Source organism: Triturus cristatus, chromosome 8 (genome assembly GCF_964204655.1).
Source record: "Triturus cristatus chromosome 8, aTriCri1.1, whole genome shotgun sequence".
Classification (NCBI taxonomy): Eukaryota; Metazoa; Chordata; class Amphibia; order Caudata; family Salamandridae; genus Triturus; species Triturus cristatus.
Window position 1 is genome coordinate 462,721,521 of NC_140591.1, and position 27,738 is coordinate 462,749,258.

The 27,738-nt window shown below is 45.2% G+C and overlaps 1 protein-coding gene across 5 annotated transcripts in view; it reads left to right on the forward strand.

Annotated features, from left to right (window-relative positions):
• PHF11 (PHD finger protein 11) overlaps positions 1-27,738 on the forward strand; it is a 438,587-nt gene that overhangs the window by 95,139 nt on the left and 315,710 nt on the right. For all 5 annotated transcript variants that reach the window (XM_085621915.1, XM_085621916.1, XM_085621912.1 and 2 more), the window contains exon 6: positions 11,055-11,117. In XM_085621915.1, the coding sequence (XP_085478041.1) occupies positions 11,055-11,117 (63 nt within the window). The remainder of the gene's footprint in view (positions 1-11,054; positions 11,118-27,738) is intronic.

Sequence of the window (27,738 nt, forward strand, 5' to 3'; positions counted from 1 at the left end):
TGCTTTTACTTTTTCTTATCAGAGTATAATAATTATGTATAGTTAAATATATTTTGATTATTTTCCACTCAATGATACTGGGTCCTAACAGTGCCTTTGTTGACAAAGTGTGAAGAACATTTGGACATCAACAAAGACCTCTACATAGAAGCTTCACAAAAGGACTCCCTTGCACAGAAATACCTGTTCCATAAGAAAAGACTACGTTTTGATGGCTAGACCAAGTGAACTGGAGAAACCAAAACTATGTTCAGCAGAATAACAGCCTCCTCATTCCAAAGTGCATTTCCCTTGATTAGCTGAGATGCTGAAGACTGTATGCAAACCTGAGTTCTTCTGAAATTTTATCCTGACTTTTTTTTACAGAGTTTTATATAGCGCAAACTTGACCCGAGGGTACTGGGTATCAGAGCGCTTTACACGAGCACCAGTTGCGTTCCAGGAGGACACATTCATTTTTTTTAGGCACAGGGAGATTAAGTGATTTGCCCAGACTCACCGGACGTTGTGCGTCCTCACAGTCAAGAGCTCTTTCAAGACAGCGTGATTATTTTTCATGTGCCTTTACAGCAATCCTTTACAACTTGACTTTCCAACAAATGCGAGTGGCCCTTTGTAAGGAAAGGTCCATACACGCAAAAGCTGTACAGAGAACATGTCTGGGGGCCAGCTCTTAGTTTTAGACAGCCACTTGAGCACAGGGTTTTGCTGGTGCTAAAGTGGTGCCACAGTGAGTGGGCCTTGGCTGAGAGAGAGGCATTGTTATCTCCTTGTGTGAAAGAGGTACAGCCACAACGTTTGTGAGGGCTGAGTCCGATTTGAGTGAATAGATTTGTCGGCAGCATTTTAGTAGTCTGTTTGTGAGAATGATTTCAGTCAGGTTTTTTTTTAACAAAATTTTGCTGAGCTGCTTAGCAGAGACATCCTCTTGGTGGGGCTGTGGCTTGTGACCCTTGTGTGTCACCAGGGTTATTTTTTTCTGGGATGGCTTTATTCTGGGAGAGGCCTTACCCAGAATTGAGGGAGCTAGACAGGACAGCCTGAGTCTCTCGCAGTCAGTTTTTTGTGACCTCCTGATGATGAACTCTTGTGGAAGCCAAGAAAAAGAATGAAGATGGAAAGTAGTCGCTGGGACCTGGAACCACTGGAGTGGTGAGAAAGCATCCCGGGTGCTCCTACGGAAAGTGATAAATGTCTTTCTTCCCATGGGAAGGTGGATGAGTATCTCAAGTTCCAGAGAAGACGAAACGTTTCACAAGAACTCTCATTCAGAAGGTTTCTGCTTTCGGACTGAGGGTCTGATTTAAATGTTGGCGAAGAGAGAACTCAGTCTCTGCTGTGGTCAAACCTGGCAGTAAAAGGCATTGAAACATGCTCCATTCCCCCCTCGCCATGAGAGAAAGCTCCCATGGAGAGGGGGGCATTGTTTTTTTTATTTTCAAAAAGAAAATCTCGCTTTAGGATTTTCTTTTTGAAAATAGAAAACATATTGTACGTTTGCCGTATGGCTTCGTCATGTTGACTGAGCTGTCCATCAAATTTACAATGTATTGACAGAAACCGCAGTGACTGTGGTACCTGTCAATGCCAGAAATAGCCACTGGTCCAGCAGACATTTCTAAATTTGAACGCGCCGCCTCCATCTGGGTGACGGTGTAATTTACTCTATCACCCTGGAGGAGAAACAGGCCGCCCACCAACATGTAAATCAGGGCCCTCAGTGTTGTGATGAATGTTGAAATATCATGTATTGTTTTTTGCAATGTTGTATTTGCATTGCATTATTGTGGTGTTGATATTGTGTTGTTCAGTAGTCGCGATACCATTGTGCTGACTTTTATTTTATCATTTATATAGCACATTCATACCTTTGATGTGACTCTGAAGTATTGTCCCAGTACATGTTGGGTTTGTGGCAACCCTAAGTAGTATGCATGGTTGTTAAAGTGTATGTTTTTATAGTGTGACCTATGCATGTAGCTTTGGTTATGATCTATGAGGGATGCTCCAGTCATCTCTCTACTTACTCGCTCTTGCGCTTAAACATGTCTATGACACAGTGTATGATATATGGATCCACCTTTGCTACTACTTCCCAGGTCCATATGTGAGCTGGGTTTGTACATTGGAATTTGGTTTACTGGTGGAAGATAATTTCTGATGGTTCTGGTTGCGACGATCACAACAGCAGGTCTTTAAAGCTTATTCCTGACAGAATTCCGAAGCTTAATCGTGTCTACCGAAGCAACACCTTTAGAATCTGGAATGATCAGAAACTGTGAGTTTCTTAATCCGAGGAACCTTCTTGGTTGGTAGGTACAGAGTTTTGTGAAAATGTGCCAGCACCATTGGTTACGGGGATCATGATGCAGCGGGCCTTGAGGGAGATACACCAGGTAAGCAGGAACCAGCTAATTTCGGGAAGGGTGGCGATGATGTGATCATGGCTATGAAGATATAGCAGAAGCTTGGTGGTCATATGCTGAATAAGCGGATGTCTACATAAGACAATGACAATGCCATTAATGTATAGACTATGTGTATTGTCAAGACAATAGATAAATAAGATGGACAATTGGAGAATGGGTTAAACCAAAGAAATTGGGAAGACAGGCCGGAGTAAGGAATCTGAGTGGACTGCAAGTTCTAGGAGATCTTTAAGGGACTTAGGGCCAGATGTACTAACATTAGGAATACTGATTTCCTAATTGTGATTCTCTCTGAATCTCAACTAGGAAATCGGTATTCTTAATGTATGAAACTCTTTGAGTTTCATTAGTGATTCCTAGTGGGTGGCAAATAGACCGATCTCATGCATATTAAAGAAGTAGGTGGCCTGCTAAGGTTAGCAGACCATCATGTCTGTGATTACTTTTTAATAAAGTGATCTTTTTCTTTTTTTTAAATGCAGCCTGTTTTCCTAAAGGAAAAACGGAATGCGTTAAAAAAAAATAATAATTATGTTTTTTAAGAGTAGGCAGTGGTCCGCGGGACCACTGTCTGCTCTTGAAAAATATTTTTTAAGCTTTCTCAATATTGACTTCTCATGTCTCCCACTCCTGCCGAGTCTTATAGGGAGGCTGCGTCATGTCCCCCCATAGAGCCTTATAGCAGAGAGACATCAGATGTCTGCCCTCCCCCCACCGTAGCAGGCTGCCCAACACCTGGGAGGGCTGTCAAGCAGCCGGAAAACCACTCCACAACTCCCGTACAGTTTTTTCTAGCCTGGCATAGTGTAGGGAGTGCCACGGGCCTGTTTGAAAGGCTTCCTGTACATCTGAGAAAGAGAGCAAAACCTTCACTGGATACAAGTTCCTGGCCAATTGACAACCAACCATCCTCAATTGGGCCATAGACATTCCGAATCGTTTGCACGGAATGGCGCCAAATACCAAAGAACCTGCTCCCTGTCAAATGGAGCTCTGTGAAGTATCTTCTTAACTACTGTCTCCCATATTGCAGCGATGTGCCTGACCAGATACGGGTAGGACACTCGGATTGGTCCCCTTGTCTCAGTAAACAGGCCACTGTACCTTTACCAAGCAGATCCTGGAAAAGTCTCTTCTCCCAATTGTCTGGTTCTGTGAGCTACCGAGTGGCATGCTTCAAATGTGCGATGAAATAATGATATTACATGTCCAGGAGAGCCAATCTGCTGTCCTCAATGTCCCTTTTGAGAACAGACAGAGACACCCTGCTCTGCCATCCGGCCCAAATCTTTGAGACTAATGGGCTGTAAAGCTGATTGACAAATAGTGAGCAACACAGGAAAAGACAGTTTTGTTACAGATAGAGACAGTACGACCAAAAACAATTTTGACGAATGCCGCCCTACCCACCAACAGAGGCAATTTATTCCAGAACCCGATTGTACCTGTGAGACTCTGAAAACCCTGTCTACATTTTGGTGGAGGTGAGAAGCCTCCATGTGCGTAACAACGATGCCCAGATATCAGAAACTCTCCTATTCCCAACAGATCCCCAGGGCTCAAAGCTGCTCAGTAGGTGTCCCCACCAGCCGCCCCAAAGGAAACAGTGTCTTCCGAACATTGACCTTTAATCCTGATACTGCTCCAAAGTCAGCTTACAGCCTCATCAGGAGCAGCACTTCCTCTCTGGGGGAATGAAGGTAAATAAGCGCATCATCTGCATAAAGCAAGATAATATGGTTAGAGCCGCCCAACCGAATACCCCAGGGCTCCAGCTTCCTGCACAACAGCAACGCCAAAATTTCGATTGCCAGAGCAGATAGGAGTGGTGATTGACGGCAGCCCTGCCGTGTACCTCTTCCCACCACCGAAGCCTCCGAGAGTACCCCTTACCGTGATGCGCACCACATGGTCTGTATAAAATACACACACCCAGCCTCTAAACACGGGTCCAAGTCCTGTCCCCTGCAACACTGCCATCAAATAAACCCATTCCACAGTATCGAAGGCTTTCTACAAACCTATGGGCCAGATCACAATCATCCCCTGTAGTTTCATGCAGGACATGAGTGAGCCAACAGAAATTGAATGCGCTACTTAGGGATGGAATAAGCCTGCACTGATCCTCATGCACCAGATCATGTATGACCCCTCCCCCCCAAACCTTGTTGCCAGCAATTTACAAAGAATCTTAACATCCAAGTTTAAAATAGTGAATGGCCTATACAAGGATGGGTCCACAGGATCCCCACCGGGCAATAACATGAGGGAAATAATGCACTCGCGCATGGTGGGTGGAAGGATCCGTGCATTCTGAGCATCAAGTAGTACCCCAAGCAGCTTTTCCTTGAGGTCCGCGAATAGGTCTGGAAAAACTCAACAAGGAAGCCGTCCCCGCCAGGGGCCTTGGATATATTGAGATAACCCAGAGCCACCCCCAACTCCTCAAAGGTGAGCGCCTCATCTAGCTCCTGCACACAATCAGGCACCAGGTGTGGTAAATCTACCCACTCAAGAAACTCCACCTCCACACCTGGATGTCCTGCCATACTGGCGCTATTCACAGTTCTAAAATATGGTCCAAAGGTGTGCAGAATATCCTGCCTGCTTGTCCCAGACCTCCGTCTGGTGTGCAAAGATGCAGGATGGGGGAAGGCTCCAGTTCGCATCTCAGAATCCAAGCTAGGAGCTTGCCAGACTTATCCCCATCCCTATGCAAACATTGGCGGTAGGCCTTAAGAGTACACCTATCGAGGGTGTCACAAAGGTCCCTAAAGGCTTGCTGTTTTTGCATTACCTCCGCGCTTGTTTCCACTGACCCCGCCTCTGACCCATGAAGCACCACTAAGTACTGCTCCTTCACCATGATGTCTGCCTCCAATTGCCTCTGAACACTGTAGGTGGTCCCTATACATGTCCCCCCTCATGACCACCTTAAGAGTCTCCCACACAGTAGCCCTGGCATCGGTGGTTCCCCAATTAAGTGTCAAATAATTGACAAGCGTGGTCGCCAGTAACTCCCTGCAGACTGCATCAGTCAGGAGTTCAGGGGGCATGCATCAAGCTCGAGCAAGATGGAGATCACCACCCCACTGCAAGCTGAGCAACACGATGCATGTTTGGAGAGAAACCTCCCCAAATGAGTGAAAATGCGCAGACGTGCAGGATCCACCCCAGCCACTAGCAGGCTGTCCAGGCGACTATAAGTGTTGTGAATCAGGATATGGCAAGTATATTTAAGGCTCTCCGGGTGCAGCACACACCATCCATCTAGGAATCCCAAATTCTGCATGACCGAGTCAAGCGATTGAGTCATTAGTGATTTTGTGCCCTGCTTCAGCAGGTGCCGATCCCTACTACAATCCAAAATACAGTTGAAGTCCCCCGTCGAAATCACAGAGGACCCTGTACTACCCTTAAGTAAGCCCTGCTTCCCCTCATAGAAGCCTCCGTCATCAACATTAGGGGCATAAGCATTTAAAATGGTAATTTCCTTCCCATCCAACGTGCCCTGAAGCAGGAGATAACACCCCTCAACATCCGCCTCCCTATATGTATGATAAATGGGGACCGCAGGTGCAATGCAAATTGCAACCCCCCTGGCATATGAAGGGTATGTCACTGAGAAAAGCCGTCCCCTCCACTTCTTCTCCATTTTCAGAGATTCACTACCCTTGAGATGGGTTACTTGAAGGCAGGCTATCCGCACCTTATTACGCCTAAGATATGAATGTACACTGTACTGCTTGGAATAGCCCTTCAATGCTCGGAAATTGCATTACTTATACAGTTAGCTATCGAGAAAGAGAGCCCATCCCACAGAGTCTATGCGGACACCCTCTCACAGAGATGACCTACGCAGAGACCCCACCAGAAGAGACTGACAAGGTAGCACCTCATTTGCACTGCAAGCATAACACACCCTACTCCAACACAGAGGGCAAATGGAACAAAACATACCCAACACCCCGGACAAACAGCAGAACAACAGAAAACCATACTGCTCATCCGTTCGCATCGATGCTGCCAGGACCCGCAGCCTAAAGCCACCACCCACAACTATGACCTACCACTACTCGTGGAGAGGACTCCACACAGCTCCACACAAAGTACAATGCTGTGCCACTCGACACGTCAAAGAACAAAACCAGCACAAGATATAAACAGTAGTCTGGCATGACTCCATCCGCACCCCTGAAGGATACCTTCATCCCCCCCCTCAGGAGGAAAAAAGAGCGATAAACATGACAACAACAGATCCCCCCCCTCCCCCCCAACCCACCCCCACCCCCACTTTCAGGTATCAGAGTCCCCCAATACCATGGCCACTGCCAGGGCCAACAGGTCTTCCACCAGTCCTGATGCATGCATCCTCAGGGGGGCCAGCACCATGGTGACATCATCCTGTACGACAACCCTTGCAGGATGCTGTCTGTCAAGGCCTCGAGCCTCACCAGTCACAGGCTCCTCTTATGACTTGATCCAGTTCTCCACAGGGCCACTTTGTCCCGTGGGACCTTGTCCTACATCTCCAGCCACCTCCAAACATCCGCTGGGGAGTCAAAAACATGAAATTTGCCCTTCGAGATCACCCGCAGTCTCTCTGACTGGGTATAGCAGCATGTACCTGAGGCTCATGTATCTCGGCTTACCCTTAACCTCCAAGAAGCTATTCCGGTTCTCCGGCACCTGAGTATAATCTGGATAGAGCAAGATCTTATGATTTTCAAAATGAGCGTTTTCAGTCTCCTGGGCAGCACGCAGGATACAGTCCCTACCCTTATGATTCGTGATATGTGCTATGATTGCCTGTGGCAGTGCCCCCGGCCCAGTGAGGCCACCAACACCTGGTGCGCACTCTGAATGGCAAAGAATGAGGACAACCCAGGAGGCCATTGCACAAACCTGCAGCGACCGGTTTTCCAACAAACCTGTTTGGTGTGATTATTAATTGCAGTGCATGCTATGTACATCATGCAGGGGCGAGGTGACCTATATCGCCACTAAGAAAAGTTGTATAGTTCTTGGAAATAAAAGCAAGTAAACTAATAAAAGGCCTTTTATCCATAAGGGCTATACAGTAATTCCACTATAATCCTAGCCGGCCACTCTGAGCTGGAGTTAAAGAAGTAAGGTAGCAGAAAATCAATTGAAAAAATAGTGAATAAGGCTGTTCTGCTATAAGTGGAAAAAACACAGATTTGGAGCTGTGGTAATCTTTGAAAATTTCATGGTACAAACCCTGCTGTCATTGTCACCAACAAGCAAAAGTAAGTTTGCTGAACACAGTGCCACTGAATCTGACAGAGCTCAAGAACAAAATAATCTGCCATGGGATTGGGTTATTCACCTCTGAAAACATGAAGAGGGCTGAAAAGTAAGTATGGATACTCTTAAATGAAGGGTACCCTAAAATAAGTCCATGGAATGGGGCATATGGTACTGCCAGCGTACAGTTTTTTTTTTTTTTTTTTTAGAGATTTTCTGCTTCTGTGGTAATGTCTAGTGTTTAGTGACACCAGACATTAACTAGTGCCACTAGACATTATTAGAAAATTCTTGCAGCAATTTGCACATTGCCTGTATACTCCTTTTGAAGTGTGCCGTTTTGAACTAACCTCTTCAGGCAAATCCACGTAAGAGGCATATTAGAGGCGAGGAACTCTAAATCAAAAGAATGTTTCACCGCGAGACCGCTGTACTTCCTACCGGCCTATTTCACTGCTAAATGCAGAGCCTAAAATCCTGGCGAAAGTCCTTGCCAATCGTTTGTTGAGCGTCGTGTGCGATCTTATTCATCCGGACCAATGCGGCTTCATCCCGCACCGCAACACCGCTCTTAACTTGCGGCGTCTTCACGGCGCCTTGGCCAGGGCGGAGCTCCTCTCCGAACCGGCCGTGCTGGTTTCTTTGGATGCCACGATGGCTTTTGACACCATTGAGTGGCCATTCCTCTGGGCTGTCTTGGCTAAATTTGGACTTGGGGAAGGATTTATTGGCTGGGTGAAGCTTCTTTACACGGGACCCATGGCTCAGGTGGTGGTGAATGGGCGCGTCTCTCGGCCCTTTGCCCTCGGCAGGGGCACGAGGCAGGGGTGCCCGTTGTCCCCTTTGCTCTTTGCTCTCGCCCTGGAGCCACTCGCTGCTTGGCTCCGCTGGGAGCCCTCGCTTAGGGGGATCCGGTGGGCCCCGGGCTTCGAAGATCGGGTCTCGCTGTATGCGGACGATATTCTCCTGTATCTCACCTCACCGCGGCAGTCGCTCAACGTCCTCTTTGACGTTCTGACTTCCTTTGGGAACAATTCGGGTCTCACGATCAATTGGTCTAAATCCTGCGTCTATCCCATCTCTGGTGGTCCTCCTCTCCTGCCGCCTCGGCTTCCGATCCAAATATCTCTGAGCGGCTTTAAGTACCTGGGGATATACGTTTCGCTGGACCCGGTGGCTCGCTATGAGCAGAATCTCCTGCGTCCACTCCGGCGATTGCGAGAGGACACGGCCCGGTGGTGCAGGCTGCCCCTGTCCCCGCTGGGTCGGGCCGCGCTGTTCAAAATGATGTCCCTTCCCAGGTTCCTCTATGCACTCCAGAACTCCTTCGACGTTATCCCGGTGGCCTACTTTCGGGAGGTGGAGAGCCTGCAGAGAAGACTGGTGTGGGACGGGCGGGCGCGTATTGCTCTTGCTAAGCTTACTCTCCCCTGGTACGACGGGGGCATCGCGCTTCCTGACATTCGCAGGTACTATTGGGCCTCGCAGCTATCGGCCATTAACCATGCCACGTATGCGCCTGGCTTGAATCCGGCGTATGAGATGGACAAGTTCCTGCTTCCCGGCGGGAACTATAACAGGGCACTTTACTCCCGCTCGGCTGGCCGGACCCTTACGGGTCCTACTAAGATTGCGGTGCGGACCTGGAGGGCTGCCACTGCGGCCACGGGCTGGAGTGAGCGACTAACATGTGCTACTCCTTTGTTTGCCTCCGACCGCCTGGGCAGCCTCTGGACTACGAAGGGGTTTGACCAGTGGGATACGATTGGTATCAGCAAAGTGGGAGACCTGTGGCATAAGGGCACGGTTAAGACTTTCGCGGCGCTCCAGGCCGAATACGAGCTTACGGACAGGGAGTTCTTCCGCTATGCCCAGGTTCGACACGCCCTGCTCTCGGTCTTTGGGGAGGGGACCAAGATCCCGGTTTCCTCGCCCCTCGAGGACCGCATACTTGACGGACATGTCCCTGACAGTACCATTTCTTTAACTTATAAAAAACTGATTAATCATCGGGCTGACCTCTTTGTGCGCCTCCGGGAGGCTTGGATGGGGGATGGGGTGGAATTGGACGACGAGGACTGGCAGTCTGCACTGTCGTCCCCCAAGGAGGTCGCCATTCCAGCCCGTCTCCGGTTGGTACAGCTCAAGATTCTTCACCGGGTGTATGTGACGGGTCCTCGCTTGGTCTCGATGGGATTTTCCGACGACGGGCTCTGTAAGCGGGGTTGTGGGCTCAGCGCCACCTTTCTCCATATCCTGTGGGAGTGCCGCGAGGTGGCGGACTACTGGCGCCGGGTCCATACGATTATGGGACAGGTCACTGGGGTTGTGCTGCTGCCGGAGGTGCGTCGCTGTGTCCTGAATGTGTGGGAGCCCAATGATTACAGCGCGGCTCAGACTCGGTGGGCGGCCCTGGGGAACATGATTGCCAAGAGAGATATAGCGCAGCTATGGGGCGCCCAACGGCCGCCCACCGTGTCAGTATGGAAGGAGAATATGGACTGGTGTATGTTCAGGGAGAAGACTGTGTATGTGGCCCGTGGTAAGCCGGGGGCATGGGGTAGAATCTGGGGGCAATGGAATGCGTATCGCGGGGGGATCTGTACGCCCCCCCTGGTGGACACCGATATCGCCATGTCCCCCTGACCCTTGATGGTTCCTGGCACCTTTTGTAATAACTACATATGTACGTTCATCTCCCTTGATCCCCCCCCCGTCCCCAGCCTCCCGGTACTCCTTCCTTTTGCCGGCTGCTTAATGGTCTGCACTGGAGTTCCCCGGGAAGCCTGACCCGCACTGTTTGCCCTTATGCCTCGCCTTTTGTTTTTCTTTTAGTTTTTGTGTCTGTTGGACTTAAGTCTCCTGTTCCGTTAGCACTATCCGGAGCCACTACGGGGCTGCGCCCCGGAACTTGACTGCAGCCTTGATAAATGTATATTTCATTCTGTACCTAGCGGCCGGCCCTTGTGGTTGTAGGCCCGTGCTTGTAACCGAATTATTGTTCAATAAAAATTAAAAAAAAAAAAAAAAAAGAATGTTTCACTGTACCTACTGTGGTGGTGGTGGTAAATCTGGTTCAACGCAAGCAGAAGTTTCACCAGCCAAGCTCTACATTGGTCCATTAAACAGCACAAAATGGTTTCAGGCATAACACTATTTTGCTATGACTTTGCATATGATTTCAGATAGATCCTTTCTTTTTTATTTGATGTTTATTATCTTTGGTAGGACATTTAACCGGGTGCCTGAAGTTCATAAACTTTTTGCCATTACTAAAAATAGTTTTATCAAGGCTAATCTGATTTATTACTGCTTTCAAAATGCAAATTATTCATTACTGTATTTCTGTTTTTACAGAGCAGTAAAATTAAGGAGGTTCACAGTCATCTGGGAGAGCAGCCACCGGCTCCTTCAACACAGGTACTTCTCTTAGGATACAGATGTGTAGATCAAGATCTAAAAAACAATGGGTCTGATCAATAAAGATTTTGCTTTGAATAGATGTGACTTGCTCTTGAAGTACTCCTGGTTTACTTAATTCAGTGAGCAAGTCAGGAGTGCCACTGGTCTACTCGTGGAATTCATTACTAAGCCAGGAGTACAGCAAAAGTAATTTGCATCAAAAACTTTGTGAATAAAGCCCATTGTTTTTATGACATTTATGTCCTTGTGTGTGTATGTTATGCTGCTAATAACTAGAGCAATCAGGCCTAGTCATTGATTAGAACTTTCTAGATAATCTTTGAATTGTTTCTATCCACTGCCTACTAGTTTACTAATATATGACTGTTTCATATACTGCAAATACCAATTGTTATCAAGATGTACTTGGTGCTTGAGTTACCTGAGCAACATGCTTTAGGAAGGTCTTGGAAGGTGTATGTTGTAAGGATAACTTGAAGCTTTATCAAAAGTAGGCTATCTTGTAAAAGAATGTCCGCACATTGAAGGAGATCACTTCCTTCCCGCACCCACCAGGGACGGGCATCATGACCCTTTGAGCCACCGCCCTTAGGCTCTGGTCAGCACCAAATTAAGGTGTTTGAGCCAAAGCGGGTTCCAGCTAAGCCTGTTGAGCCTTATCTACCCTCACTGAAAAAAACATTGGCTCTGAGACGGTGGACAGCTGAATGAGAGGAGAGGCCCTTCCGTGAAAAGCTTCAACAGGAGCTTAATGAAAGGCAGAGTTGGATCGTCATTCACCCACGCCCAGGAATGCTCTCCGTCACTGGGCAGACTTTGCCCAAAAAGTGAAGGCTTGCCTTCAAGGATACTTCAGAACCAGACACTCCTCCACCACGTCCTGCACCACCACCTCCACCTTCTTCTCTGCCACTGCCACCTCCTTCTCCCCCACCTCCTACTCCCTCACCTCCGGCGACTTCCTCCCAGGGGTCACCGAAGTCCTATTCAGACACAGGTGGCCCTAGCCCTTGCTCTCCAGCAGAGGACTTCAGCACGAGTCTGCCCACACCCTACAGACAATCCTTTGGAAGGACTAGGACTTAAACCCACCAGGGGACCCTGACCATGACCATGTCCCGGTTAGGGCTTCCACACCATACTGCATACTACGGTGTCCTCAACGAGAAGCCGCCTACCACAAGGTGGACATGTATGTCACTCTAGAGTATAATTACTTTTTGATGGAAAACTCTTTAGAACCAAGCATTCCCTTCAGTTTCTCCAGATGCTGAAGGGATGGTAAAATCTGTCCCAGAGTTTTAGGAATCCTGTAAACTCTCAGGTGGTAACACTAAGGATTGAAAAGAAATTCAAGCCTGCATCTTCCAACCCCCTCTATGTCAGGGGTCATGTCCTCTCGGACTTCCTGGTTGTCTCTCCCGCTTGGAAGAGAGCAGCAGCCCAAGGCACAGGCAATTACACTCCTCCTGATGAGAAGAATAAGCGCATTGATGCAGCTGGCAAGAGAGTAGTGGTTGGTGCTGCCACACACTGATGCATCGCCAATTCTGTAGCCTCCGGTCTAGCTACAACAGGGCCCAGTGGAAAGAAATGGAGGCCTGATTCCAACATCTCCCTGACCGATACCGAAAAAAAGAGAGAACAGTTGTTGGGGCGAAAAAGCCATATTCCAAGCCACCATTTGGTGTGCGTTGGGCTCAGCTGATATAGTTACCAGAGGAATGAACACCTCTGTCATCCTCCTCCACCACTTTGGGATTCAAGCCAGAATTTCAGCAACAGCTCCTCAACCTGTGTTTTGATTGAGAACATCTGTTCTGTCTGCAGATTGATGAGATGGAAAAGATAAAGGACACCTGTACTTCAAAGACCATGGGTGTTGATCAGATTACTACAGCAAGTGGCTCCTTTTGGAGACAGCAGACAACGGGTGGGTCCAAGTCTAATTACCCTGACCCAAGGCACTTATACCAATGCCCGCAACAGACTTACCACCAACAAGCAGGTAGAAGTTTTGTACAGGGCACCTCCATGTGTAACAACTCCACGGGTCAAGGCTGAGGCACTTCCTCGAAGGGAGCCTCTTGCTCCAAGGATTGACTTGCTCCGCATCCCCCCAATCACACTATGACTGTCAGGGGGAGGCTCCAGGGATTTCTTCTCCACTGGGATGAGATCACCACTGACTAGTGAGTTCTATCCATCATCAAGAACGGCTACTGCCTTGAGGTCTTCTGAACCCCACTAATATCTCACTCTGCATACACACCCTCAGTCCAGAACACCTTGCCATATTGCAAGAGGAAGTCCAGGTGCTCCTTCTCAAAGGGGCCATACAGGTCTCAAAAAATCCATAAAAATGTTACTAGCCCGGAAGATCGAGTAACTCAAATAACCTACTTGACCTAACTGCAATATACTTGACCCATAAATTGGTTTAAAATTGTGTGGTCATTGGCAAATATTTTATTTTACAGTCTCCTTTTTCTTCATTCTCACATATGAGTGCACCTTCAAATATGTGAGTTAAGCATTTATGATGTACAAAACAAAAAACTCTTGTTTGATTAAAAGATGTAACGTTTGCTTTATGTGTAATAAGAATCTAGCCGACATATAGGGTACACATGATCCCTGACATGCCTTTTAGTTTACTGATAGTATTGCCATCAGGGCAGTGGCAGAGGTGATCCTCAGTTCATGTTTAAAAACACTCACTTATAATAAATATATTCCTAAAGCATGATGTGGTAGCACACTGTCATTTACAGTCAGTAAATATCCAAGAAATGGCCAAAAACCTTCCCACTGCCTTGCAGCTTTACTGATAAAATTATATAGTGTATTAACAATCTGCGAAAATTGTGTTTCAGAAAACATATTTATCATTTACACACCACCGAGTAAAGTGTTCTGATTTGTTTTTCATCCTATTAAAATATTTTTTGATCACACAGAAGTAGAAAAAATGGGCTTTTTCAACTATTGAAATATATTTTGAAATGTTTGTCCAGTTGACTTATTAGGTATTTAAATGTGTGTTACGAAAAACCTGATACCCTACAGCATTTCATTTCACACTTCGTACGACAGGTCAGACAGTTTGCTTTACAAAACAACGGGACTCTGCAGAAGAAAAAGTAATTGCAAACTGACTTCTGACCTCTGTCTCTGAGCAAATGTGACAAGATAAAAACAAGATTCAAAGGTATCTTTATTGCCCCATCACTTTCTGACTGAACAGAACACCTGTTCTTTGTCAACTCGTCAGAACGGGCAAATAGCTCGGCCTGATAAAATCTGATCATAGCGAGTGGTTGAGTATATTTTTCGAGGCCTGCCATAGAGCCAGTTCCCATGCAACATCAGGCCAAAGCCGTCCTTTCCCTGGACTTCCTCATCCCCAAAAAGGACAGCTATCTCAGGCCAATCCTAGATCTCAGGCCTCAGGCTATTCTTTTGGAACATTTTCACATATTCACCCTAATGGATATAATAATCCTGCTGCAGCAAGGCGACATCATGGCCAAACTAGACCTGAAGGACACCTACTTTCACATCCCAATCCATCCGGACCATCAACACTACCTACACTTCATGGTAAATGGTCAGCACTACCAGATCAAAGTGTTGCCCTTCTGACTCACCACCTCCTCAGGTGACTTCACCAAATGTTTAGCAGTAGTAGCTCCCCCTCAGAAAGGGTGGAGGGAGGATTTGTGCCTTCCCTTACTTAAATGATTGGCTGATTAAGAGTGCAACCAGACAAGACTACTTAGCCAACACCCAAACTGCGATCTCCCTGTTCCATGAATTGGGTTTTACAGTCTACACCACTAAGTCCCACCTCCATTCACTCCAAGACCAAACCTTCCTAGGGTCAATTGTCAGTGCAGTCTCCGGCAATGCATAACCAAGAGAGCGAAGGGTGGTGGCGTTCCGACAGTTAATGCCTCTTTCTCAAGCAGTCCGTCCTTTCACAGTTCGAACAGTGATGCGCCTTTTAGGTATGATGGCCTCATGCATAGCCATAGTCCCTCATGCAAGATTTCATATATGTCCCCTCAGCAGAATGGTCACAGGCCGAGGGTCACTGGGAAGATCTAATGTTGATAGGGACCAACACCCATTGCTCTCTGCAGTGGTGGAACAGATACAACCTTTGGTGTGGCAGGCCCTTCACAGACCGAGTTCTGCAAGTGACCGTCACCATGGATGCATCACTCACAGGGTGGGAGGGGGCATCTCAGCGACATGACAATCAATGGTCTGTGGCCACCTCATCAGCCGAGTCTCCACATCAACCATCTGGAACTTATAGCCAATCACCTAGCCCTGAGAGCTTTTCTTCAAGACATTCGAGGCAAGATGGTACTCGTTCAAACCGACAACCTGACCAGCGTGTTTTCTCTACAGAAGCAAGGCGGAACACAGTCTCCTCTGTAGTCAGGACCTGCCCAGCAAATTTGGTAATGGGCCATCCACCACTGAGTATATCTCCTACCGGGGTACATTCTGGGGGTGTACAACAAATTTGCTGAACTGTTTAGCAGAACGCAGCAACAAGTCCATGAGTGCAAACCCTACTTACAAGTCCTAATCCCTTACTTTCGTCTGAACATCGACTTTTTCGTCCCCCATGAAAACACAAAATGGCCAAACTGTACCTTTAGGTTTTCACACCCACATCACACCCAAACATTTGCCTTCAGGTTTTCACACCCACATCTTCAGGGCATTGCCCATTGCGTCTTTTTCCCCATGCCTGATTTGGTAGCAGAAACAGATCTCCATTCATGTGACGTCAGGCGTGCTCTTGTATATTACATAGATAGGACCAAGTCCCTCTGTATAGCACAGCAGCTTTTTGTTTCCTTTGCACAACCTCATAAAGTCATCCCATATCTAAGGCAGGTATACCCAGGTCTACTGTTAAATGGATCCAGGCCTGTTACCTGCTCCTCTGGCCTCACTCCACCTGCAAACAGGGTGCCACTATGACCTCTTTTGGGAACATAAGCATAGCTGACATCTGTAAAGTAGCTGTAAAGTATCTGTAGGATATGTAAATATGCCAACGCTGGTTATGATGAGTCAATATTGCAACTTTTAACAATTGTCTTTATAGCTTGGGAACACTTGTGATGACATCCATCTATATATAGATACTAGCAGTCACTGTTAATTTCAAGTGCTTTCATCCTTACTTTTAGCACACTGATTTTTGTGTAGCACTATACAGGTGTGCCATTAAAATGTTAATTTTATTAAAGTCGACTACCTAATGCTTCAGTAGGAAGAAACTAAATGCCAATGTACGTTGAGCAAACCCATTAATAAAGATATTACATAAAGTATTCTTTTATTCATATGCACAATATGACTATAGATTTTTCTTGAGGCTGGCAAGATATTCATAAACTTGTGTACCTCAAGTCATAATTGGATGTCGCTCTCGAGTCAAATGCAATTGCTTCAAATGTCCTTCACAAAGCTGAAGGGGTGTGACTTCAATATTAAAATTTACATGTGCACTTTTGCTACCCTAATACATTAAGTTCATTTTCTTTTGGATAAAAAAATATGCCATAGCTGTTTTTTTTTTTTTTTTTTTTTTTTTTAAATTTTTATTGAACAATAATTCGGTTACAAGCACGGGCCTACAACCACAAGGGCCGGCCGCTAGGTACAGAATGAAATATACATTTATCAAGGCTGCAGTCAAGTTCCGGGGCGCAGCCCCGTAGTGGCTCCGGATAGTTCTACCGGAACAGGAGACTTAAGTCCAACAGACACAAAAACTAAAAGAAAAACAAAAGGCGAGGCATAAGGGCAAACAGTGCGGGTCAGGCTTCCCGGGGAACTCCAGTGCAGACCATTAAGCAGCCGGCAAAAGGAAGGAGTACCGGGAGGCTGGGGACGGGGGGGGGGGGTCAAGGGAGATGAACGTCCATATGTAGTTATTACAAAAGCCATAGCTGTTTTTTGATGACACGACAATATTAAAACTTTCAATAAATGTTTGTTCCCTATGAAACACTTCTGATGACTTTCTAGTATACATATATACTAGCAGTCACTGTTTCATTCAAGCGTATTCAACCTTATTTCGATTGACACTGTACTTCTTTACCAGCAATAGCAGCTTCTTAATAAATCCCACAACCCCATGTTGTGTAATGTGATAGGAAGAAGCAACATTTCAATGTTAGTTTACTGTTGCTTTTTCTTGAGACTAGGAAAACATTCACAAACCTGCAGTACCTGATGTAGTTAGTTACTAGAGGTCCCTCTCAAGTCACAAACCAAAGCCTGGAAATGCTGTCATGATTCTGCAGTTCCTCAGGTGGTACAAGGTTTCCCATGCAGACCAGGTACAAGTTATTGAAAGAGAAAGTTGTTGAAAGAGAAACTTTATCATCTATGTTCATCATGAGACATTGTTGATATTGAATAGGCACAACATCGTATAACAGATTACGTAGAAGGGTGACTCAAAAGCAATCCCCAATGTATCCAAATCAGTTTTTCCTCATCTGCAGCCAGTGTTGAGGAAGAAGTTCTTGGGGAAGCCATGATAGAAAATTCAATTGTCACATGATCCATCTTCGAAATATAAATCACCTTGGATATGTAATCAACTTCGGTGAGAAAAAGGCAAACTTCAGAGTGTATCCCACACTTTATGGGAATGTGATAACACTTTAAAAAGAGGCCATATAATTTAAACATGTGTAAGAAAATAATCTGGGGCGTGCATGGAGTAACTGTAGATCCACCTACCCAGAAATTCAAATTTCCCACTTTAGTACCACTGTGATAGTCTGTGGTCAATTAAAAAGTTACATTTAGCCATGTCTGTTGAGAAAGTAGCATGCTAGCCAAATCAATATAATACTATGGTTAGTACTAAACAATCTGGAAACAGTGGTAAATGCACAATCTACAGTTTTGCAGTGTGAATCTTTCTGGATTTACTATGCTGTGTATTATTCCGCCATCTAGTGGTTGGATCCGTAATTGTAGTATTTCTTCTATTTTTTTAATTTTTTTTGGTGGGCGTCGGTGACGTAGTACCATTTGGGGTCCTTCTATGACGTCGACGGGCTTCCTTCGGAAGCTCCCACCTTTGGTAGCCATTTTCAGATTCTTTGTTTCCGCTGTTGGGTCTGGATCGTTATGGAGAAGCTCCCAAGATTGGAGAGAAGAATCGAAAAAATAAAGAAGAAACACCATGAGAAAGTTCTTTTGACTGCCCGGAGCAACAGGAGCTCAACGAGGATTCAAAAATCGAGATCGTCGATGACGATCGAAGAATGCACATGCAGGGAGCTCCCTGGACGCTGTAATGGACAAGACACCGTTCAGATTTTGCCAGAACTGTCACCACAAGTACACACAGAAGGATCAGCACCAAGTCTGTAGTCTGTGCCTGCCGCTGGATCATCAGAGCACCGACTGCAACCCCAGCCCGGTCTTCACCTCGAAGACCTTGAGAGTGAGAGAAAGACAGCGACGTGTCAATCACAAGATGCAGGGCCAAGGACCACCGCCTTCGTTGCAAGACCTGGGCCTCTCCAGTGAAGAGGAAGATAATGTCGCCGAAGGACCAGAGGGCGACGAGGAAAGAGATAGAAAGGAAGAGAAAAAGGCTTGAAGCCAAAAGGGCAAATATACTGCAACGAAAGAGAGACTTCCAACATAGTTCTAGCACAAATGATGAGAGCACCTTTTGAACCATTAAACAAAGCAACGCTACAAATGCTTACAATAAAGACAGCATTTTTAGTAGCAATCACATCCTTATGTAGAGTTAGTGAGCTGCAGGCACTAATATTACAGAAACCCTACTTCTAGATACATAGTAACAGAATTGTCATGAGGACAGATCCACAATTCATGTCAAAGGTGGTATCAAAATTCCATATAAACCAAAGTATACAAATACCAAGTTTCTATCAAAACCCTAAAGACAAAGCGGAAAGAGCGTTGCACACACTTGATGCAAGAAGAGCAGTCGTGTATTACGTGGAAAAGACTAAAGAATGCAGAAAAACAAAACAGTTATTTGTATCCTTTGCAAAGAGATTTCTGGGAAGACCAGTAACCAAGAACACAATCGCAAGATGGATAGCACAAGCCATACAATTGTGCCACACACAAGCAGGACAAACTTTACAAGGGGCGCCACAAGGTCATTCAACAAGGAAGAAAGGAGCAACTATTGCCTTTCTCCCTAACTCTCCAATCCAAGACATTTACATGGCAGCAACATGGTCTTCGGTACCCATTCACCTAGCATTACTGTGTGGACATTCAAATTAACAAGGAGGCACAAGTAGGACAAAAGGTCTTCCAGCATCTATTTACAAACCAAAGTTCATCTTCCACCCAACCGCCATAAGACTAGCAAACCGCTACAAAGTCTATGCACAGCATAGTGAATCCAGAAAGATTCACGCTGCAAAACGAATAGTTTCTTACCGGTCGGTGTAGTTTTGCAACTTGAAGAACTTTCTGGATTCACTAGCGAACCCTCCTCTGCCAAGGAAGAGAACTATAAGTAGAAATATGAAAAAGAGAGACAATAAGTAAAAATATCAAAGAAATTAAATAAAAAGAATCTGAAAATGGCTACCAAAGGTGGGAGCCTGTCGACATCACAGAAGGAAACTAAATGGTACTACGTCGCTGACGCCCACCCAAAAAAACCCACACAAAAAACGACGAAATACTACAATTCCGGACCCAACCACTAGATGGCGGAATAATGCACAGCATAGTGAATCCAGAAGGTTCTTCAAGCTGCAAAACTACACCGACGAGTAAGAAACTATTCGTTCTACCTCAGTTCTGTCTTGAATAACAAAGGCACAACAACAGAAACCCGGAAAGATAACAGTAACCCAGTCAATAGTTAAAAATACAATGATTAAAACCGTTTACAGCCATATGTCAACAGATGGTAGCAGCAGTAACTAATTCTGAACTCTTTTTAACAATCACTGCTAATCCTTCAATAAGCTTCTACCCATCAGAAGTGATCTCTAGGGCAGGAGGTAGAGATACTGCATTTATTGGGTCAAACACCATTTCCTACTAACTTCCAGTGATTGCTAAAAAAAGGTAGCTTGTCATCAGTGATACTATCAGTTTCTGTAGCATGCTTTTCAGATCCATGGCTCTGTTCTGTATCAGTCTGATCTCCTTACAGATATTTTGGAAGTCTCTCTTTGGGTCTATTTGGCTAGAGACGTTTTGACTTCTGATTTATTTCAATGCATTTTCTATGTAAATATTGGTGGTGTGATCTTCCCCCGTCCGATTTTGTATGTTTTTGTTCTGCTGTTGGGACCCATCTAGGCTTTGTGATTGTGTATTTTGTTTGATCTTATGAGGTGCAGCAGAATTCCTAAAAATGTCTTTATGGCAGGACTGATTTCTCCCTTTCTTGCCCTTCATTGCTGCATTTATTGTATTGTATTGTAATTGCATTTGTATAGCGCCTACTACCCCTGTCGAAGCACTTTTCGGCGAGTAGCAGGCTACTCCGGGACCCATAGAGGATTAGTGTTGAATTAGTATAGTGAAACATGCAAGTACATTTTAAGAGGTGGATATGTTAGTCAGTTGTTTGGATTCGGAAGGATAGAAGAGGAAAAAGGTTTGTATTTATATAGCACTTCTTACGTCTGATGGGGTGTTGAAGCGCTTTTATTTTGGTGAGTAGCACGCTACTCCGGAAACCCATAAAGGATTAGTGGTGAATTGGTATAGTGAAATATGAAAGTAATTTGAGTGGTGGATATTAGTCAGTTATTTGGAGTGAGAAGGATAGCGGAGGAATAGAAGGGAAAGTAAAGTTTGCATTCATATAGTGCCAGTTACCCCTGATGGGGTGTTGAACAGGGGCGGCTGGTGTTAATGAGCGTAGGGGGTGTTGCTCTACTACCCTGAGGAGAGAGACAAGACGAGAAAAACAAGCATTGGCATAGCCAATAGGTCTCACTTTTGGGACCTTATAAGTATTTAGTTATGCAGCACAACATCCTTAGTTCAACAACACCAACTGTTGCATGGGTAAACACTTTTAAGGTCCCAAAGGCGAGACAGTGCAAAGGTGAGACCTATTGGCTATGCCAATGGAGTCAGTGAGAGAGTCAGTCAGTCAGTGAGAGAGTGAGAGTCAGTGAGAGAGTCAGTCAGTCAGTGAGAGAGTCAGTCAGTCAGTGAGAGAGTCAGTCAGTCAGTGAGAGAGTCAGTCAGTCAGTGAGAGAGTCAGTCAGTGAGAGTGAGTCAGTCAGTGAGTGTGAATGAGAGTGAGAGAGTGAGTCAGTCAGTGAGTCAGTAAGATAGTCAGTCAGCGAGAGTGAGTCAGTCAGTGAGTGTGAATGAGAGAGTGAGTCAGTCAGTGAGTGAAAGTGAGTCAGTAAGATAGTCAGTCAGCGAGAGTGAGTGAGTCAGTGAGAGTGAGTCAGTCTAATCCTGTGTGGAATCTTTTTTGTGTGGTGTATTCACAGCTTTACTGTTTGAAGTGTTGCACAAATACTTTAAGAAATGAGAAGAGTGGTACTTGCACGCCTTTGTATTCTGTTTTAAATGTTAAGCAAGATCTGCATGCATAAAGGGTATCGCCCACTGGTCCACGGGCGTGTGAAGACAAATGAAGGAAAAGCGTCTCCCACCAGGGAGACATCCCCATAATGCACCGCTTAATATGTCCAAATTAATGGATTTATCACGTTAAATAGATTCCAAACCAAAAATCAATCTGGATAATTTCATTAATGAAGGATTAATTTTGTCATCCTCACGGTATTCTTGTTATGCACAAATGCATTAATAAATTCAGTATCATATGGCAAAATATAATACATGCATCCTGGTATCACAATGTATCAGACCCAATGTATTTCGGGCAGGATTGGCCCTTCATCAGGGGAACTGTTAATCTCTGTGAAATGAAGCGCAAAAGGAAGCTGGGTTACCAACCATGGCAGCACCACCTGAAAAAATTATTAGTGAACAACTAACTCAACACACTTCCGATATGGTGGAAACATCCGTACATTTCATGCTGCATTCAAGAAATGTGAAACATGCCAGCAGTTAAACGTGATATATCTCGCTGAACAGCGGTGTTGGAGAAACCTGTGTGGAGTTCAGAAGTGCTCCGTTGTTGCATCCTTTCAGACTAATAAACGAAGAGCAATAAAATAAAAGCAGTGCTGTTGATCCGTGTTCTAATGCTATAGATCGGCGTCACTATAAGGAGTGCAAGAGGTGTTGGTATCAGATTAAAAGCGTTAAACCCGAGTGAGAAAATAAGTTCAAGCAGAACCAGACTATCGTGACAGAATGAGAAAAGCTGATTGAAGACGCAGTAAGAAAGTCAGCGAAGTGATGTGCTCAAACCTAAGTGCTCGGAAGGAACGGAAGTTAAACTCAGGAAATAAGTGCATGTAGAACCAGACAAGTCTTGTGACAGAATATGAAAGGCTGATTGAAGACTGATTGAAAAAATTATAAGAAAGTCAGCGAAGTGACGTGCTCAAAGCTAAGTGCTCGGAAACAACAAAAGTTAGGCTCAAAGTATAGACAGTTACACGCGTGCAACGGTCGGTGCATACCTGCAAGTAGAGTGAATGCGTTTCGGGTACATCCTTATGGGAAACACGTAACTTGGTAATCGGTCCAAGTTAAAAAGTGAGTGTAAGCGGAAACGGAAACCACGTGAAATAGAGCTAAACAGAGGACTATAAAAGAAATGGAATCAGGCCATAAAAGCGAAAGTGATCACGATCAAGCAAAAGTGATCGCAGGGACGCGCTCTGTGGTGGGGGAGGGGCGGAGCGAGGCGCTTGGGAGAGCAAGCGAAATGAAAGGGTGCCGCGAGGAATGTGCGCAGCGGCAAAAGCAGGCTGGCGAGTGGTGTGCGTGCACCATGACGAGAGAGGAAAGCCATATGGTGCCTTTGCTCGTCATTGTGCGCGTAACCGCACGCTCTATGCCTGCCAAAAGCGTGTGGTAGCACTTTGAAAACCCACACACTAAATGTCTCGCCGGGCAGCGCATGCGTTGGCTCAGGCGAGACCTAAAAAAACGAGCCGCTAGAGACAAATAAGCACTTGCTGTTATGTAATAAAGTGAGCCCGAACTTTATCCTTCTCCTAAAGAAGACGGAAGTCAAATGAAATGTTGGATATGTCCTGCTGCGCATGTGTCAAAAAAGGGCGAGGTATTGCTTGACCTGCAAATACGAGCGACAGCAGTGACGGTATAGTAGAGGGCGTGGTGAACTACAGTGCCATATATTAGGTTGCATCTGGGGCGTATAGACAGTGGCCCTGGCAGAAGATAACAAAACTCCATTCATTTCAATGAGGGGGGCGTGGCAGGCCGAAGGGGTAGTGGGTTGGTCATCAGGAGAGGGGGAGGGCTGTAGGAGGACTGCCACGATTCTGATTAGTTTGCTTTAACACAAATTTCCTACTGCTTGGTTTCGGTTTTGAAAACAACTTTCGAAAATGCCTCCCGCGACGAAGCTTGTCGCTTCAGAATGTGCCTCATCTCGTTTCTTGCAACAGAGGCCCGAGAACACAAGGAACCAGCTGTGGGCAATATAATAAATGTTGACACACAGATCACCGGGAGGCCCACTGATCGAGGCCCACTGATCTGTGTAATCTGCCTGCGACAGATACCGAACACAGCCTTTCAACTGGCAGCACGCAATCAGGTCAGAAACATCAGCACACTTTTTCTAACTACTTATTTTTTTTAAATGGGGAAACATTTACCAACGAATACCAGGTGAGAAAATTAAAAGGTGTCTTCAAAATTCAAAAATCCCTATTTCTTTTACACACGGAAGATTTTCTACTTAATAAATATACCCGATATTGTGAACTTTATCAAAAGTGTGAGCTTTTAAACCTCAACTGATGCAAGAACCCTGCCCTGGTGACAATGACACTAGTGCTTAACTTATGCTGCTGGCAGGGGCACTGTTTCTTTGGGACCGGCACTAATTTTAATTTTGCTGAATGCGCAGTGCCAATGTGGATTAGGCTGCAGCTGTAGTGTATGTTGTGCAGGGAACACGGATGATTGCACAGAAGGGACTCCGGAGGGGTCTGCACCCCGAGCAGTCACAGGATCTTCTTAGTCTATCTAACTCGTGCCTCTACTCCTGCTCTGCTATCGCCAAATAAAACCTGCTGTGATGAATAGGAAATGCAGTCCGGCCTCAGGCCCAGCATTGAGCCTGGCATTGCTGAGTCCAGGCCGAGACTGTACCTCAGCACTGCGGGGGTTTATTCTTGAGCATAAATCAAATAACAGGGATACCTTCTCTGTCCAGGCATTACCAGAGACAGTAAGTTACTGTACTCTGATCTGTGAAATCTGGAATAGTGTTATAAAACAGGTGTTTGAAAAGTATGGAGCGCGCAAGTTCTTAAATACTTCTGGGCATTTTTAAATGCATCTTTGCAATTTTGACACATTTTAAATTCTACATTTAAAAAATAATGTTTTCAAAATCTAATGCACGTAAAATTAAAGACTGTTTTAAAGTTTTTACATTTTCTTCAGAAATTCTTTATCAAAATTATGTGTTTTTTTCTAGAGGTGAAAATGTTCTTGTAAATCACGATTAAACTGTTGTTCCTATTTTTTCCTTCTGGGGGCTACAAGAGGATAATTCTTGGTATGTGCTTTTTACTTTCTGGTACAATATTTCTTCGATCTCATCCTTAGCACTTCCTAACAGCACAATGATGGCTATATGAACTACCCCAAAAATATTTTAAATGCTGAAGGAAGATATCAAGGTTTCTGTGGGCCTCTTCTATTCAAGCCCTCAGAGTGTTAGTCTATTGACCAGATGAGATGTTGTGACCTGAGAAATGAGAGAGAGCAGTGGTCAAGGTGAGACGCGAAGGAAAGCAGGCCCAGAAGTGAAAGATGTGACAGAAATGTCAACAAGATTAGAGAGAGTAGGTAAGAAGGGAGAGAGGAGAGCCACCCAAATATAGCGGGGAAAGAAGGCACACCAGGTGTGATGGAGAGAGATAGATGTGATAATAGGGGAACGAAAGCAGGAATGGAGCTGAGAAAAACAAAACAGCTGAGAAAGCGTAGAGCGGAAATCGAGAAGAGTAGAGGTAAAGTGGAGAGAGAGCTGTTAAGGACTACTGTATAGACCGTTAAGTGCTTTGTGAGAGGGGAGATGGATAGAAGGGTCGATAAGTGAATAGAATGAAGATGAGGGACAAAACCAATTATAAATGGTGGAAGAGAGATGACAGACCACTGTAGAACAAAGGAAGGATAGAAGGATTACATAGGAGTGAGGATGGCCAGTGGAGCAAGGATAGAGTAGAGTTGCATGAGTGGCAGCTGGCAAAGTTGGATTATATTGAGAAGCTCTGTGGGAAATGGTTAGTATGAATGGTACAAAACATCGAGAGTGCAATACATATGTATTGCCAACAGTAAGGGGTCTCTATTACTGGGACGTGAGCTTAGTATGAGGGAAGCCTGCTTGTCTGATTCTGGCCTTGATCGCTTTTATGTTGCATAAAGGCCCAAATAGACAATAGAACTGTAGAAAAGGACTACTCGCAGAAAGTATTGTACACAAATTCAAGTTTTCTGCTGTGATCTTAATTGTTCTTAAGTAAGTGCGTACTTGTATTTGTGTGCAGTTATGTCTAGGTGAAAATAATGCGCACTGTGTTACTGCTCTACGCGTTACTATGTAATGCAAAGTTTTCGATGACCGGCAGTGCGCTGTAAAATCTATAATTTGAATCGGATTTGTTTTAAAATGTTCCATGTGGCGAGGGGTGTATTCGAATATCCCCACACAACTCTTTTTGAATTTGACTAGCTCGCAGCGCTCACACATTTTCTTCAGGGCTACACTTTCCGCCGCACCATATTTAAAGTCCACCAGCCGCCACTGGTGTTGAAGCGCTTTTCTGGCAAGTAGCAAGCTACCCCGGAGCACATAAAGGATTAGTGTTGAAAATTTGTATAGTGAAATATGAAGTAATTTGAGTGGTGGATATGTTAATCAGTTATTTGGATTGAGAAGGGTTGGGGAGGGGTAAAAAAAGGGAAAAAAGTTTGCAGTTATATAGCGTTTGTAACCATGATAAGGTGCTGAAACGCTTTGTTGGCGAGTATCACGCTAGTCTGGAACCCATTGTAATGACAAACCTTAGATCTCCCCTGGACAAAGGAATGTCCCGTCACTTTCCCAGGGAGAGAATATCAGTTCCAAACTTATGGAATATAACATATACACAGCACTTCCTAAGGTGGGCAAACTTTCAACACTCCCCCAAAGGCAAGGCAAGAAAACAATAATTTGCGCATCACTTGTGAGGAGTAGCACCAACTTCCTATAACACAATTACCTGCTAGAAGGGAATTCACCCATCCTTCTACAACAGAATACTTGGCCAAGAAGAGTCCACACCTCCTGCTACAAGGAAAAGACGAATTGGTATATCTGTGATGTATTTATTAGTAAATAGCACCACACAGTAAGCCAAATGCACCTAACATAGCAGACTCTAACATATCAATAATATGATTGAACATACCATCAAGGAAAATATATATATAAGAAATATATATCTATGGATATAAGAATCAGAAATAAGAAGGAAAGGAAAGAATTCAGAAAAGAATCAAGAGACAGTAGCATAGACACCTCACCTAATGCTCCATTTCACCCCATTTTGCTCAAGGGGAGTCCATTGCTTGAACCGGGCGAAAGCTCAGAGGTGACCCCACTTTCCGTGACAACACGTCAGCTCCACGGATGAACTTCCACCGAGCCAGTGTAGACTCCCCTTTTTAATACACATTCAAAACACAGCGAAGCTTCTAGCAAGCCACGCCCCCTAGTTCTCATGAGAGCCAGTACCAGCCTGCTTCAAGGTCAGACCAAGGGTTGATCAGGCCCCTGTTATGACTAAAAGTCAAACCATGTACATTCCTCTGATAAGAACCAGTTCTCTCTAGTCAGTAAAATGCGAAAAACAGCAGGAAAGCAAAACATGCCCTCTTCTTCACAGAAAATGGCTTCAGAGTTAGTTAAGCCATGCACACAAAGGCCCAAGGCAAGATGGAATCAAAAAAGCAAGGAGCACACAACTTACAAGCACCACTGTGCACACAGAAAAGTTTGAAGCAAGGTAAAGTCAGAAGGCAGAATGACACTAGACCACGTCAAAGCCAATAGGTCAAAGTCATAATTCCCCTAACCCAAATAACATTATACACTAAATCCCTCAGTATACAACATTGAGCACATGTGTGCACCACCACCCACAAGACTGCACCTCAACATCCCATACCTTCTATTCTTGGAAAGACTATTCCACTAAAAGGCAGAACAAACTTAAGTCTGTACAGAATGGTGGTGATTGAGGGTCATCATAGGGTGTCAGACCACGAAAGTGGCTGATTCACTACACCCATAAAGGATTAGTGGTGAATTAGTATGATGGAATTAGACAAGTGAACATGTTAGTCTGTTATTTTGATTGAAAAGGAAAGTGGAGGGATAGAAGAGTGAAGGATTTCTTTTTTTAGG